This window comes from Hylobates moloch, unplaced genomic scaffold (genome assembly GCF_009828535.3).
Source record: "Hylobates moloch isolate HMO894 unplaced genomic scaffold, HMol_V3 SCAFFOLD_10, whole genome shotgun sequence".
NCBI lineage: Eukaryota > Metazoa > Chordata > Mammalia > Primates > Hylobatidae > Hylobates > Hylobates moloch.
The window spans coordinates 76,275,500-76,292,547 of NW_026652285.1; the positions used below are offsets into that span (position 1 = coordinate 76,275,500).

The window sequence follows — 17,048 nt, forward strand, 5'->3', positions numbered from 1 at the left end:
GTGCTTCATGATGTGACTCTTGGCTCCTTAGCCATTTACTCACTGTGCTCCTAGTCCAGTTCCTCAAACATTCAAACATGTTCCTCAGGGCTTTCAAGTATACTGCCCCGCAAGTATTTGCGCAGTCACTCCTCTCACTTCATCCAGTCTTCTGTTCAAATGGCATTTCAAAGGCCTTCTCTTATTATTCTTGAAGTAATAGTTCCTATCACTGTATTCCCCAACCTTGTTTTGTTTGATTACTATGTCATCTAACCTTGAATACAGGCTCCCTTAGAACAGCGACTTAGTCTGTGTCTTTAATGTCTTAGAACAGGGCCTACTAGATAGTAAGCACTTAAATATTTGATGAATCATGAACTAATCAAGTGGGCCAAAATTTGTTGTCACTTTAATTGTAAATAAGATTGCTAGATTTTCTTTTTTCAGGGCTGGTATTTTGCATAGTGTCAGATATCTGGTAATATTACTTAAAAGGTGTTACATAATAGTAATACTTTTTCTAAAACTATTCGATGCTCAAATTTTATGGCTCTTGACAGTTTATAAAATATTTTCATATACATGCTCTTAATTCTAAAATCTCTACTTTTAAGCTTAGTGTAGGATGTCTGTTATTTCAGTTTTACAGCTTTAGAAATTCATTTTTAGTCCCTTCAAGTGATTTGTTTAAATCTGCAATTATTATTTAGCCCAATGTCTCATGGATTTAATTTATAACATGGAATGAACCAGTAGTATAAGAGTTATATTTATTCTAAAAACTGAGAATGAATTTCAAAATGATAATTCAGTATTTATAAAGTTAGGATGGTTAAATTATTTTATTATGCTCACTCCAAATTACTATGGAATTTGATTACATAAGGGTATATGCGTATAAGAAAGTGGGTGTTTTTCCTGAAATATAATATTTTTCCATTTGAAACTCTTCCTAAAGGACTCTAAAACTTTAGCAGCAAAGGAAAAAGAGGTTAAAAAGATAACAGGTGGACTGCATGCCCTTCAAGAAGCAAGTAATAAAGATGCTGAAGCTCTGGCAGCTGCACAGCAGCACTTCAATGCTGTTTCCGCTGGCCTGTCCAGTAATGAAGATGGAGCAGAAGCAACTCTTGCTGGTCAAATGATGGCCTGTAAAAATGATATAAGTAAAGCTCAGACAGAAGCCAAACAGGTAAATAGAGACATTAAGCACTATGTGATTGCTTTTTTTTTCCAAGAAGTTTCTTTTCACGTTATGCTTTGGCAATTGTTACATAGCGTTGAAAATAATCAGGCTCAAGGAACTTGTTTGTTTACTTTATTCTGCAACTCTAATGCCTAATGCAGCGGAATTCAAATATGTTGATTGCTAAATATTGGCGATGTTAATTTGTTAAGATGCTGTACTACATAAATTACCTTAATTCAGTATGTAAGTGCAATAAATGCTTTGTTCTGTTTGCAGCATTGTGTGGAATTTTTGAGATTAATCCATTTATTCTTGTCTTTTTTTGGCTGTTTTTATTTTTTATTGATATCATAATGTTGAAGTCTTAAGCTTTAACAGGAAAACAGGATTGTCTTCCCCATTGCTTTGCCTATCAATCATACCTAGTTCTTAAAACCTTGTTTCTCAAACTTTACATTTTTTTAGGAAGTGTCTCTACCTCACATTCTAGTCTTTGCTCTCCCTACTCTGATTTCATAATCTTAAAAGTCTTGTCAGTCTATTATAATGTTTCTCAGATTTTACATAGTAGTGCAACTTAAAGTCCTATGAACACAAGAATTTTGCTAGCAGAAAAAATACATGTACACAGGCACATCAGTTTTGTTTTTAATGGAAGACACAGATTTTAAAACATGTACACAAATATGTGTGATTATGCGTTAATCCTCAGGTTTTTCTCTTTATATATTTGCAACTTTTTCATTCAGGCATGACAGAGATGATTGATAGTCACAAATTTATAAGAACTCTGAATAGTAGAAAAGCTTTAAAGTACTCTCAGTTTGTCTATTATTTTATAAGGGAACTGGGAAAAATATATCATTATACAGTTTTAGAGGATACCCCCATCTAAAACCCCATCTAGGTTTTAGAATACTAGTTCATAGTTTTAAGAAGCAGTGTTCAAGTGTATAAATTCTTGAAGGCCTGACACATGTAATTTAAATAGTTCTAGCATTTAATTATCAGACTCAGCATTTAAGTTTCTCTGTCAGTTTAGCTTCTTTTCCTGTATAATCTTGTATCTTACTGCTCAATTCAGTTTCTTTACTGTTACTAGACAGCACTCACAAATATATACACATACAAATATGAACAACTAAGTGGAAAGGAAAGGAATGAGGGTTGTGATTTCTAGCTTTCTGTTTTTAATTACCAGCTACTGACATTCAATATAATCCTTCAATTTTAATATGTCATATTTTATTAAAAATATGGACTTAAATTTCAAATTCTTTAACAACATGTTAATCATATATTAGTTTATAATTTGAGTAGTTTTTTGAGGAGAAAATACTGAGAAATGACTAATTTGTTGAAATGCTAATCCAAGAGACCAAACAATTAAATTTTTAAGGTTAAGGTCTCTTAGTAAAACCAGTCTGAATCTTCGGCCATTTAATTACTAGCACTGTCTGCCTCATACATCCTATGGCCTGTCGCATTTTTCTGCCGCAGGCTCAGATGAAGTTGAAGCATGCTCAACAGGAATTAAAGAATAAACAAGCTGAAGTTAAGAAGATGGATAGTGGCTACAGGAAGGATCAAGAAGCTTTAGAAGCTGTAAAAAGACTTAAAGAAAAACTTGAAGCTGAAATGAAAAAGCTAAATTATGAAGGTTTGCCTTTAAAAACATGATAATCAGATCATGAGGAGGTAGTGATTTTTGATAAAAAGCTAATTTAAATAAAGAATGCAAGCAAGTAGGAAACATTTCTTAGCCTATTAACAAGCATTAGTATAAGAAGTGTGTGTAAATATAGTCAAAAAATACCTAATTATAAAACAACTCTTGAATTTTTGAGAACTCAGTATTGAGAATTTCCTGCTTCAATCATTTGAAAGCTCAAAAAGTCATTTGTGTATTTCTACATTAGTAGGCATTCAGTTTGTATGTTATTTTTTGGAATGAAAATTGAGTTATTTGCCGATGGAAATAACGTCTGTTTGACAATGGATAGAAATAGGAAGGTTCAGCATGCTTTTTTAATACTTATAGAAATTTGTATTTTTTGCATGCTTTGGAAATAGTGGTTACTAATATTTTCCTTAAAACAGTAGACTGAGCTTTTAAAACTTGGTTTTAATTTATTATGATTTATCCTTCAGAAAATAAAGAGGAAAGCCTTTTGGAAAAGCGCAGGCAGCTGTCTCGTGATATTGGTAGATTGAAAGAAACATATGAAGCTCTATTAGCCAGATTTCCCAATCTTCGATTTGCATACAAGTAAGAGACTTAAGCCTTGAATTTTAACATAGTAGTAATCAAGACATTTTTATTTACGCTGGAAGCAGTCTGAAAATTTTGTTGACACCAAGATTTTTGTATGAAACTTGTTGTAAACTGCTTTTCTTTCATCGGTATTTTTCCTTTAAACATTTGTTGAAATGTTTTAAATGTTGGCAGGGAAATTCTTGTGAAATTTAATGGCTAATGATGCCACTAATCTTAAAAATGAGGGAAATTTAATCGCAGTTCAAAATGTCTTCAAAGTTATTCTGTCATTAATGTTAAATATCCACGTTTACATCTTATAATTTGTTTTGCTGTGTGGGTTTTTTTAATGGAATATTTACAGTAATCATATGTATTATAGGGATTAGAACATCAGAGTTGTTCTTATTACATTGAAACATACTGAAAGATCTATTGTGATTTAGAAACAACAGCTGGCTAGTCATTTGGGACATTTTAAAATTTTTGGTTTGTTAAAACCATGTGCTGATTCTGCTTTCATTTCACTTTAATGTGTTGTCCAAAGGTGCTCTTGATGAGTAAAGTATAACTTTTTCTACTTTATTATCTTAAGATTAATTTTTGCCAACTTTTGTATTTCAGGGATCCAGAGAAGAACTGGAATAGAAATTGTGTGAAAGGACTTGTGGCTTCTCTGATTAGTGTGAAAGATACTTCTGCGACCACAGCTTTAGAATTAGTGGCTGGAGAACGACTCTACAATGTTGTAGTAGACACAGAAGTAAGTTGATTTTAATTTTAAAAAATTTAAAATTCGGTTAGCTTGAAAAGTCATGTGCCGCTAAAAGAATTAAATACTTTGATGTTTTAAGGCTCTCCCCTAAGGTGACATATTTATAGGGTAAAACTAGTTGGTTCGTAACTTTTTGATAACTATTCCAAAGGAGGTCTCATGCTTCCTTAGAAACTCAAAATGCATATTTCCAATCTTAAACTTTTGGGATCTCTTTGCTGTATAAGTTGAATTTAATTTGTAAAATAATCTGGGAATAAATGACCTGTTTTTGATGTCAGTCTTCCCATCAAGGTAACATTGAATTTATTTACATTTCTTCAGGTCTCACTTATTATCCTTCTGTAGAATGCTCATACTCTTTCCTGTAAATGCTACATAGTCATTGTCAAATTTACTTGTTTTTTTTTTTTAATTTACATTATATATATTTAAAATGTACAAGAAGCCTGGGTATGGTGGCTCACACCTGTAATCCCAGCACTTTGGGAGGCCGAGGTGGGCAGATCATTTGAGCCCAGGAGCTCGAGACCAGCTATCAGCAACATGATAAAACCCCATCTCTACTGAAAATACAAAAGTTAGCCAGGCGCGGTGGCATGCACCTGGAGTCCCAGTGACTCTGGAGGCTGAGGCACAAGAATTGCTTGAACTTGGGAGGTGGAGGTTGCGGTAAGCTGAGATCGCACCACTGCACTCCCGCCTGGGCAACAGAGCAAGAATGTATCTCAAAAAAAAAAAAAAAAGACAAAAACAAACGTACAAGATGTTTTGATACATATACATAGTGAAATGATTATTGTAGTCAAACATATTAACATAGCCATTCACCTTCAATAGTTACCTTTTTTGTGTGTGACAGCACCTAAAATTTACTCTTAGCAAATTTTCAGTATATAGTATTATTAATTATAGTCCTCATGCTATACATTACATCTCTGAATAGGTAGATTTATTTATCCTACCCAACTGCAAATATGTACCCTTTGGCCTATGACCTAATTCTACCCATTTTCTTTCACTCCTCATCCCTGATAACCACTATCCTACTCTTTTTATTTGTTCAGCTTTTTTTTTTTAAAGATTCCATGTACAAGTGAGGTCATACAGTATTTTTTTTTTTCTTTGTCTGATTATGTCACTTAGCATCATGTCCTCTGGGTTTATTCATGTTGTCCGAAATGGCAGCATCTCCTTTTTGAAGTTCAAATGATGTTCCATTGCATATGTAATTATAACTTGATTGTTTGGGATAAATGGCACTAAACATTTATTATAGACTACTAAACTTGCATTCTCTCAATTTTCTGTCATCTTTAACATGCGTTTTTTAAATTCAAATGTGTATTGTAGGTTACTGGTAAAAAGCTACTAGAAAGAGGGGAACTGAAACGTCGATACACTATAATTCCACTCAATAAAATTTCAGCCAGATGTATTGCACCAGAAACTCTGAGAGTTGCTCAGAATCTTGTAAGTCTCGTTTTGTCTTATTTATATGTTTAATCGTCATCTGTGGTTTTTTTTAAGTTAGAAGACATTAATTTTGAGGGACATAATCATATGCAGAACCACAAAATTAAAATACAAAAAAATTGGGTTGGCTTGTGCAATTAGATGATAAGAGAGTAGAAATGTTGGAAGACTTGAACTCCCTTTGATGCTTCACTTTGTGGTATTAGAATGTCCTTTTTAACCTTAAGTCACGTGACTGTCAGGTGATGGTGAAAATTACACTTGATTCCTGGTTAGAATTGAGCTTCTAGGTAAGTACCCCAAATTCTTCAAGGTTTTGTTTTTGTTTCTTTTTATGTCAGGCATACTTAAACTGCCCACAGTCACAGCCATTATGGAAAGCCTTCATTAGTATTGCAGTGATGCTTCTTTATTAGAGTTCTTCTAGATTGCTATTCAGCCTGTGCAGGTACATAGCAGGTGACCAGGATCCCATTCAACTGCTGACATTGATCTAAAGTGACATGCCTGCTAGTAAGAAAATAGATTAGTACAAGGAAATACATTTAGAAGTTATTGTAGTTGTGTAATACTGTAAAAACATGAAGTCAGTCATAACATTCAGCTGTAATACCAGTTTTTTTATTGATCAGACATTCCAAGTACATCAGTTGAAAAGACATTTCTATGAAACTTAAAAATATACTTGTAACTAAGTGGATGTTGTTGTATCCTTAGTTCCATTCAGAAGATTTCAATGGAAATGATTTCAAAATACAGTTGTGTTGATATGTATACTATCAGGAGAGGGAGGATGAGTGCTGAGTAATTGAAAGGTGATGTTTTTGGTTGGTACTTTCTGTACTTGAAAAATCACCATTAAGTCAAGAAGGCTTAGGAAGTTAATTCAGCCATACATCAAGTCCCAGCATTAGAAGGAAATTGGGATTTCAAGTAACAGCAAAAATACTTTGCCTCAAATCCTTCAGCCAAACCTATTTGATGGTAGCTGCCACATCAAAGAACAATACTGAACATGTGTTACATAGAGCTTCCTTCACTGTAATTGCCACTGCTGATACTAAGCTCTAAAAGAGATGCTTAGTTTTTCTAAAATGAGGGGCAGAGGTAGCCTCTATAAACAAAGGCTGAGAAGAAGCATTGTGATCAAAATAGAGGACTGGGGATTTTTTAAATTACTTTTGCTCTCAGTTATTGTGTTTTCATTTCTGTAACTGGCAGATGACCGCTCTAGCATGTTTTATTTGTATGAAAAAATATTTGTTGTGAAACCAAATTCCTGATTATTGAAACAACATTTTCATATAGTTGTGTTGATCTGGAAATTACAGGTTAAGCACTCCAAGTCCAAAAACTGAAATTTTCCAAAATTTAAAACTATGACACCCAAAAAATGCTCATTGGAGCATTTTGGATTTAGAAAGTTCAACCACTGTAATACAAATATACCAAAATCTGAAAACAAACACTTCTGTTCTAAGCATTTAGGATAAAGGATACTCAACCTGTACTATAATTAAAGTTGTGTCCAGTCAACCTTGGTGAAGGACACTTAGAAACATGGTAATGGCTCCTTATTGATAGAAACTTCCATAATGCCCTGTACTAGCTATTAATAAATATTTTACTTAGCAATAGATCTTTCAGTATTTAAACCTGCAATTTTTTTTCCTGAAACTTTTGAGTTTTACATAGCTTTTTAGAAAGTTCAGAAAGAATTTTAATGCTAGGTAAGTATTACTTAAGTTTCTATTACAGCAATTCTTACTGGTTTATAAAATAATATCTGAAAGGGAAAGTAGTATGTACTGTGGCATGTCTGTTGTTGTCCCACAGGTTGGCCCTGACAACGTTCATGTGGCTCTTTCCCTGGTTGAATATAAACCAGAACTTCAGAAAGCAATGGAGTTTGTCTTTGGAACAACATTTGTTTGTGACAATATGGATAATGCCAAAAAAGTGGCCTTTGATAAGAGGATAATGACTAGAACTGTAACTCTCGGAGGTGATGTGTTTGATCCTCATGGAACATTGAGTGGAGGTAAGTTTTATATCCTTTTGTCCTCACAATTCTTTGTGGTAAATAGGAAGATGCCTTTTTTTAGCCCAACTACCCACTTCTTCAGGAAACATGTTAACTTCGCATTTGTGTGTTTGCCAGTGCCACCTTCCTCCTGTCAAAAGTAAAACAAAAAATTAAACCTGCCCTTGAAATGGTACCTTAATGCCTTAAAGGAATTCTTAGACAGTGATCATATTCTTCTTGGTCTAGTATTTGCCACACTGAGTTTGCAGATCTTTGTCAAGACAATAGAATAACAAACACTGAATAATATTTACTATATACCAGACAGTGTTCTACAACTATGCTGTCTAATACAGTAGCCACTAGCCATATGTGACTCTTTACATTTAATTAAGTTAAAAGTAATTTCCTTGGTTTCATTAGTCACATTTCATGAGCCATAATCACAAATGGTTAATGGATAATTCGACAGTGCAGATATAGAACATGTCTACCATTCTATAAAGCCCTATTCTGTGGGCTTTAAATAAGAATTAGTTCTTAATAACAACGATGAGGTAGGCATATTATTATCATCTCTAATATACAGTTGCAGAAATGAAGATACAGAGTGGTTAAATAACGCACTACAGAGTGGCAGAGCTCAGAATTTGAATCCCAGCAGTCTGATTTCATAGTTTGTGTTTTTAACCCAGTAGACGGCATAAAGCCACTTGAGGTATCAAGTGACTTAATGTCGTTCTAGGCCATGGAAACATAGCCAGTTCAGTGAATTCCATGACCAGGTATCAGGTTCTCCAGTACACAGTCAAATGACTAGTATCTGCAAATGGAAGATAAAAAGAGACTGTGTGCTTTTAAATGTCTACAAGAGAAGAAACTTTAGATTTTGTTGATTCAGATTCTTTTGAAGTTTCTACTTATAGGATATGAAATAAGTAACCCCGTATTTTAATTACAAAGTGTTTTAAAGCATTTTTAATTGACCTTAGCATTCTTCCATCAAACCTGCAGAGTTTCTTTGTCAACATAATACCTCAGTCTGTGACTGCCAGATAGTTACAGTTGCATAATGTGAAATCGGTTTATTCTGCTTGCTGTGCTGTATCAGAACTTAGGTCAGCCCCGAAATCTTAGCTTACAACAAATTTATTCCATGTTTATGCTACATCTGCTGCAGATCAGTTGCCTTTCTGCCCAGCGCTATTCTCATTCTGGGACTCAGTGTGAAGGAGAAGTAGTCTCTGTCTTGAACATATTTTTCCCATGGCAAACGGAAAGCAAATGGTGAATTATCTACTGCCTCATAAAGTTTACTTTCAGAAGAGACACATTTCCCCATTTCATTGGCCAGAGCAAATCACATAGGCAAGTCCAATGGCAGAGGGTGGAAGATGGGCCCAGTAGACAAGGCAGTGGTTATTTTGAATAAATAATACCTACTACAACCTTTTGGATCTGTTATGAGTTCTCTGTGTTCTAAGGTTCAGGTGAAGGAATGAATTCCATGGCTTCATAAGCTCATTAAAATATTTACTATTGAATCAATTTGAGTATAATTCTCTTAGAAGACTTTTTATTGTGTAGTACATACCTGGTAACTTAATGTGGAAGACCTGTTTCAATTTGCCTCTATCAGGTGCTCGATCCCAGGCAGCTTCTATTTTAACCAAGTTTCAAGAACTCAAAGATGTTCAGGATGAACTGAGAATCAAAGAGAATGAGCTGCGGGCTCTAGAGGAGGAATTAGCAGGTCTTAAAAACACTGCTGAAAAGTAAGAACTGTATATACATTTTTTTAATTAAAGATTTGTATAGTAGAAAATGATAGAAAATTTACTTTTATTTCAAGAAATACAGCTTCTGACTTTTCTCATGTTTTTGGTTTTATTTAAAATGTTCGATTGAATTGTGAGTTGATAACTTACCATTTATCCATTTTTTTCTCATAAGAGAGATGTCTTTGTTAAGAAATTAGCAAAATCTATTTAAGCAAAACAAAACAAAAAATCATTCACATATTCCACTCTCTCTGCTGAGAAATACATTAGCACTTGGCTAGGGTTGGTGGGGAAACCCTTTGATACTCTGGCGTCTGATACCAGAGGATACTTGATTTCTTGATTTGACATGAATATGATACAGTATAGCATTGATCAGGTGCGCACAGTAAGTTTAATAGCATTGTGGCTGTCCTATGTATATCAAGGATCTGCTAGGTTGCCTAGTGAGCAGGTAAACAAGTTCATGTCGAACATCAGCACTAAAATTTTAGTGTTTCCTTACAGTATTTCTTCTGTGTAGGTATGGATAAGATATATATATACTTTCCAACATCACTTCTATTTTTATATAATAGAGGTATATGCATATTTTTATTTTTTCAATATTGGGATCATGCTAATGTAACCTTTTTGTGTCAGTCAGTAAACATTTATTGAGTGCCTCCTGTGTGCCACATACTCTTCTAGGGGCTGGGGATCAGGTAAATACCCCGTCTTCATCTAGTTTTTTCTTGTTGGAGAAGCGGACGATAAAGAAAGATAAATTGGTAAAACATGTTACTAGTTCTAAGAAGAAAAAAGTAAATCAGGAAAGGAGATAGGAACTATCTAGGGCAAAGACATGTTAAAATTTTATGTTGGGTGGCCAAGAAAAGCCTCACCGAGGACATGATTGTTGAGTAAACACACGAAAGAGTGAGTGAACTGGCTCTATGGTTATCTGGGAGAATAGTCCCCACTTGAATTGAAAGCTTCATGAGTTAAAAGAGCTACAAACTTAACAAAGTGCATTGTTTGAAAGTTTGGCCAGGCCTAGTGGTGCACACCTGTAATCCCAGCACTTTGGGAGGCTGAGGTGGGTGGATCACTTGAGCTCAGGAGTTCAAGACTAGCTTGGGCAACATGGAGAAACCCTGTCTCTGTAAAAAAAATACAAAAAAGTTAGTCAGGTGTGGTGGCATGTGCCTGTGGTCTCAGCTACTCAGGAGGCTGAGGTGGGTGGATTGCTGGAGCCCTGCAGTTCGAGGTTGCAGTGAGCTGAGATTGTGCCACTGCACTCTATCCTTGGGGACAGAGTGAGACCCTGTCTCAAAAAAAGAAATTTTTTTTTTTTTAAGTTTAATTGTAATTTTTTCCGGTATCTCTGAAGATGACAAATAGGGACTGATTTAAAAAGATTTTATTCAGAATTCGCAATACTGAATACAATTTTAAAAATCTAAATAAATGTTGAAATGATTATTTTTGGGTATGTTTTTAGCATTCAATTTCTGTAGTTATGAAAGCTTAAAATGGCACCAAGACTTTTGAGGACACTAAATATGGACAAGATTTTCATAGGATGGCCATTCAAAGATAAAAATTAAATCAGAATTTGTCTTTTTTCTTTTTTTTTTTTGAGACGGAGTCTCACTCTGTCGTCCAGGCTGGAGTGCAGTGGCCCGATCTCGGCTCACTGCAACCTCTGCCTCAGCCTCCCAAGTAGCTGGGATTACAGGCACTTGCCACCACACCCGGCTAATTTTTGTATTTTTAGTAGAGATGGAGTTTCACCATGTTGGCCAGGTTGTTCTCGAACTCCTGGCCTCAAGTGTTCTATCCTGTTTACTTTCAAACATCACATACATGTAAAGACCTGCATTTTACCTTCATGAATATAAATTAACCATAGAGTAAATGAATTTTTTTCTGTGAGAAGAGTGAAACAAAATTTTTCTGTGATATGTGGAAGCTCTAGCAAGGTGATGAGTTTGTAGTTAGTTACATTTGGCTTAGAACTGTTAATTTTGTTTAGTAGTATTGGATCATTTATTCTGCAGAATTGAATTCTTTGCTAATTGTGACACTGAGGTCAAGGAAGGAAAATATATTTTGAAAAAAATGAGAATGGTGGAAGAATCTGCTAAAGCCATTGTTTCACACCATATCAGGAAAGTAACATCTTTTAAACAAATATTTCTACACTCCACATTTTTAAATTAATTTGAAGTAAAAATTATTGTTTTAAGTACTGTCAAGTACAGCTTCAGGCAAGAATACTCAAGGTAGTATTTATAAGTTTTGTTTTTTGTTTTTTTTCCTCAAACCTCATGAATTTCTAGTGACAAGGTACTTCGTGAATTTATATTAACTTGAAATTTCACTGCAACTGAATTAGCTAAATACCTTTCAAAAGAAGATAGAATTACAAAGTTTTCAAGAAAATGCGTTTTAAACAACTAAGTCCAAAACTTTTTTTTTTTTACACTAAAAGTAGGGAACATTATTATTATTTTTAACATTTGAAAATGAGGTTAATAACTACATTTTTGAAATTTTATGTAATTGTTATAATTAATCATTTTTCATGGTGAGTAGTTGGTTTGATTTTTTTTTTCTTTTTAGTTAGCAAGAGGGATTATTTTTAAGGAAACCTAGCTGTTAAATATTTCTAATGTAAATAGTTATTACGGATTTTAGTCATTGAGAGTTGTTTACTTTCAATGATCAGATCTAAATTTGAGTTAATTGGTGCCTCAGAAACTTGAAAGCCATCAAAATTATTTCTGTAACCAGTAGCATCTTATACTGTTCATAATGTATGTGAGTTTAATTTAGGTAAGAATCTGAAGTTTGAATGTATTTCTCAAATACCAGAAAAATGACAGTCATTTCTTACATGTTTCTGTTTTTGTAAGGTATCGCCAACTAAAACAACAGTGGGAGATGAAAACTGAAGAGGCAGATTTATTACAAACCAAGCTCCAGCAAAGCTCATATCACAAGCAACAAGAAGAATTAGATGCCCTTAAAAAAACCATTGGTAAGATGAAAACAGTCCATGCTTAATCTCTGGTTTTATTCATATCCGTTACCTTATGTTAGGTATCTTCTCTACCTGTGCTACGTTTAAGATATATATGATAAAGTTTATTTAGGGAAAATCCAAGTATGAGATTTCTAGGTCTTAGGGTATGGTCATTTTCATCTTTATTATATATTGTCAAAGGTCTGTTCGTTTTTACCAATACTCATTTCCACCAGTAGCATATGAAAGTTTTCATTTCTCCAAGTTCTTTTTTCTCCAGACTTTAAAAATTTTCCAAATCTGTTGGTTGTGAAAAGATAGCATGCATTAGCATTTAATTTCCATTTCCCTAATTGCTGATGAAATTTGGGATCTTTTTTTGTATGTTCATTGGATCTTTGGGTTTATACTTCTGTGAATTTTCTGTTTATTGGTTTTTTTTCCCACTGTTTCCATTCTTAAGAGTCCTAATTTCTTATAGGTTATGTGCATTGCAAATATCCTTTTACCATCTTTTTTGGCTATATACTGGTCTTTTAATTTTGTGTTCATAGTATTTTTGTTATACAAAAGTTTTTAATGTTTAGTGTAATTCACTTAATAGCCATTTCCCTAATTTTAAGATAGCTTGTATGTTTTCCTTAGAATTTAATTGTATATGGTAGTTTAAATTTTTATTTTTGTCATTCATTAGGACAATATCCACACATGTGCTTCTCCACTAATATTTTAATAGTATTTTCTGCAACGAAAAGTAGTGTAAGAAATTGTGCGGTAATGACTTCCAAGGTTATATTTGCACCTGGGTCCTGACACTCACAATATACATCAGTTGTTACAGCAACACATGTTCATTCAGTATTGCTATTTTATTTATTTTTTATTTTTTTGAGACGGAGTCTCTGTCCCCAGGCTGGAGTGCAGTGGCGCGATCTCAGCTCACTGCAACCTCTGCCTCCTGGGTTCAAGCGCCTTCCTCAGCCTCCCAAGTAGCTGGGACTACAGGCGTGCACCACCACACCCAGCTAATTTTTGTATTTTTAGTAGAGATGAGGTTTCACCATGTTGGTCAGGATGGTCTTGATCTCTTGACCTCATGATCCGCCTGCCTTGGCCTCCCAAAGTGCTGGGATTACATAGGCATGAACTACCACGCCTGACCTTATTTTTTTCTTTCACAGATTTGGGGATGTTTTTCCTTTGCTGTATCCTAGGCATACTGTCATATAATTTGTCGACTTTAATGAGAAGTTCCCTGAATATGTATAAAATAGGCAAAGAACATAATGTAAGCTTGTTTATGAAATTACACACTTTAGCAACTATAGAAAAAATACCATAGTTATACTGTTCTGGTTTTAGGAAGCATACAGTTGCGTTAAAAATACGATCTGTGATTTTTTTTTTTTTTAAATAGGTTGCTTCAATACCTTTGTAAAAGGATAGTTGTAGATAAAGTTCAATTTCATAGCAAAAGAAATTATTTTGTTACAGATCTTCAGATAATTCAAGTATGGCTTTTACGTAGGATCTGTGTTTCATTATACCATTTCTAGAATATCATTGGGATAGTTAAGTTTCTTAAATTGTACCCTGTAATTTTCCAAACCATTTCTTCTACTAAAAGTTGAATTTGTAAACCTTTACCTATAACTGTTAATTTAGACACATTTGCTTACTTTGTGATGCAGAGGAAAGTGAGGAGACTTTGAAAAACACTAAAGAAATCCAAAGAAAAGCAGAAGAAAAATATGAAGTTTTAGAAAATAAAATGAAAAATGCAGAAGCTGAAAGAGAGCGAGAACTGAAAGATGCTCAGAAAAAACTGGATTGCGCCAAAACAAAGGCAGATGCATCTAGCAAGAAGATGAAAGAAAAACAGCAGGTAATAACTTCTTTTTGAAATTGAACCAACCTTTTAAAGTCAACATAGAGCTGAAGGTGGTAGAGCATCATTGGTTGACCTTATTCATCAGAATTGATCTCAGAATCTAAAAGGGAGCAGTGTTCTTTGGAAACACATTATGCTTCTTACAAGTCAAAGGAGTATACATGATGAGCATCTCAAATCCAAAATACGGCAGAATTAGAAACTTTTTGAGTGTTGATCTGAGGCTCAAAGGAAATGTTCATTGGAGCAGATTGGATTTGGGATACTCAATTAGTCAGTATAATGCAAATATTCCAAAATCTAAAAAAAAAATCTGAAGGCTGAAACACTTCTGGTCCTACACACTTTGGATAAGGGATATGTAATCTGTATTTTTATCTGAAAACCCTGCAATGGAGTGTTTCATAGTTGTGAGTAGGGGATGCTAATTTTAAGGAAAGGGCAAAGTTGACGGTTGGTGAATGCTTCCTTCAAGAGTGGATGGCCTTTCTTCAGGAGTGGATTATTTGATATTGTGGATGTCATATCAGAGATTCAGCAAGTTGACATTTTTATTTGGTAAGCACCTAAATGAATGTGCACTGTGAAAGCATGATGGAAGACAAAGCATGTTATATTTACAAGGTGTCATTCAGTTGTAAACTGAGGATACTTTATTATATCTTTTAGCTAATGCCAAAGCTGGAATCTGAACCTAGGTTTTTGTCTCCAAAGGCTATGCTGTTAATCACTTTCATGCGATTTCACCTAAATATATTTCCCTCGCATTTTTTTTTAGCCCACTCTAAGATTCTTGTCATTAAATAGCTGTACAAAGTATTTTCTAATGCAGGGGTCACCAACCCCCAGGCCACAGACCAGTAACAGAGGAGGTGTATGGCAGGCAAATGAGGATTACTGCCTGAGTGAGTTCCACCTTCTGTCAGATCAGCGGTGGCATTAGATTCTCAGAGGAGTGCAGACCCTTTTGTGAACTGTGCATGCAAGGGATCTAGGTTGCATATGCCTTATGAGAATCTAATGCCTGATGATCTGAGATGGGGTGGTTTTATCCTGAAACCATACTCTCTCCCTGTGCTCGCCATATGGAAAAATCATCTTCCACAAGTCTGGTCCTTGGTGCCAAAAAGGTTGAGGACTGCTCTTCTAATGAACTGAAGGCTGTAGTGGGAAAGAAGAATATTGAGAAACTTTTTACGCATTGAACAATTTTGTTTTTAAAAAAGCTTTACTTCCACTAATTCATCTGTTATGTAGAATGTTATATTGTTTTCCCTGTAGGAATAAAGGATAAAGAAAATAATTTATGCAGAGTTCTTTGAACCAATAAAAATTACACATACCTTTTTTTTTTTGATATAGGAAAATAAACTTCCTTTTTCTGGGGAAGCAGCTTAACCTGTATTTTCGGTAGCTGAGTAGTAACAAAGCTGTGGATCTTACTTGCATGAGATTATTGTTTATTTAATTGTTCTGTACATATTTGTTTTTCAGTAGTTAATAACCTATATGAATACCCAAATACTGTATTTTTTTATAGGAAGTTGAAGCTATCACTCTGGAACTGGAAGAGCTCAAGAGAGAGCATACATCTTACAAACAACAGCTTGAAGCTGTGAATGAAGCTATCAAATCCTATGAAAGTCAGATTGAAGTAATGGCAGTGGAGGTGGCTAAAAATAAGGTAGGATTTATTTATCAAATTGGAGAAATTGAAAATGCTAATCTTTTTATAAAACATTAGCTTAAGATGTTTCACTTTAGTGTTCTCAATCTTTTCACTCGTTGTGATGAGAGAATGAGGCACAAATAGCTTTTACTGATCCAGAATTGCCAGTTTTGGGATCGCATAGGTCAGTCAGCTTCTAGCTGACTCACTTAGTTGATTCCGTCTACATTACATCTAGCAGAAACGCTCCCATTTGCAGCATGAGCATTGTATCCCCACCCCTTTTTCCAGGGATAATCCAAGTTTTCTTCTGTGTATAAATTGATTAGTCCTTTTAATGGTGATATAAAATATAGAGGGTTAGGTGATCATCTCTCTGCCTGTAATCACATTGCCATCTTGCCCAGGGATCTGTCAGATAATTGTTTAGTAAATTAAAATTATTTACATGTTACCTCACCACGTATTTTCTTTAATTTTTTTGTTTCAGGAGTCAGTAAATAAAGCTCAAGAAGAGGTGACTAAGCAAAAAGAGGTGATAATAGCCCAAGACACTGTAATTAAAGCTAAATACGCAGAAGTGGCAAAACACAAGGAGCAAAACAATGATTCTCAGCTTAAAATTAAGGAATTAGATCACAACATCAGCAAACATAAACGGGAGGCTGAAGATGGTGCTGCAAAGGTATATGTTTGTATGCATTTTTTATACTAAATCAAATTTTTGTTACTGAGCTCTTGAAAAATTTTAGAACACTGCTTGATAGAGAACTCTATAAAGATAGAGAACTCTATAAATATAAATGGCAAAATTACAGCCTGACATAAATTTGAGCTTGCAGCTTTAACTGCTTTTCAACAATGCTAATTTTCAACAAATTGCACAAATGTTTTATTTTTAGATTTAACTTTAGATATTTTTTCCCATCTACAAGAGGTATTTACCAAATGTTTAGTGGTCTCGCATGCAAATAACTTTTGACCTCCAAATG

General features: G+C 34.3%; 1 protein-coding gene across 1 annotated transcript in view; it reads left to right on the forward strand.

Moving 5' to 3' along the window:
* The first annotated feature begins 1,042 nt into the window (after positions 1–1,042).
* SMC2 (structural maintenance of chromosomes 2) overlaps positions 1,043–17,048 on the forward strand; it is a 54,525-nt gene continuing 38,519 nt past the window's right edge. Inside the window, exons 1-11 of the mRNA XM_058445235.1 lie at positions 1,043–1,174; positions 2,672–2,831; positions 3,323–3,440; positions 4,053–4,191; positions 5,557–5,676; positions 7,516–7,720; positions 9,345–9,480; positions 12,387–12,511; positions 14,188–14,381; positions 15,928–16,071; positions 16,547–16,741. Of these exons, the coding sequence (XP_058301218.1) occupies positions 1,124–1,174; positions 2,672–2,831; positions 3,323–3,440; positions 4,053–4,191; positions 5,557–5,676; positions 7,516–7,720; positions 9,345–9,480; positions 12,387–12,511; positions 14,188–14,381; positions 15,928–16,071; positions 16,547–16,741 (1,587 nt within the window). The 5' untranslated portion in view covers positions 1,043–1,123. The remainder of the gene's footprint in view (positions 1,175–2,671; positions 2,832–3,322; positions 3,441–4,052; positions 4,192–5,556; positions 5,677–7,515; positions 7,721–9,344; positions 9,481–12,386; positions 12,512–14,187; positions 14,382–15,927; positions 16,072–16,546; positions 16,742–17,048) is intronic.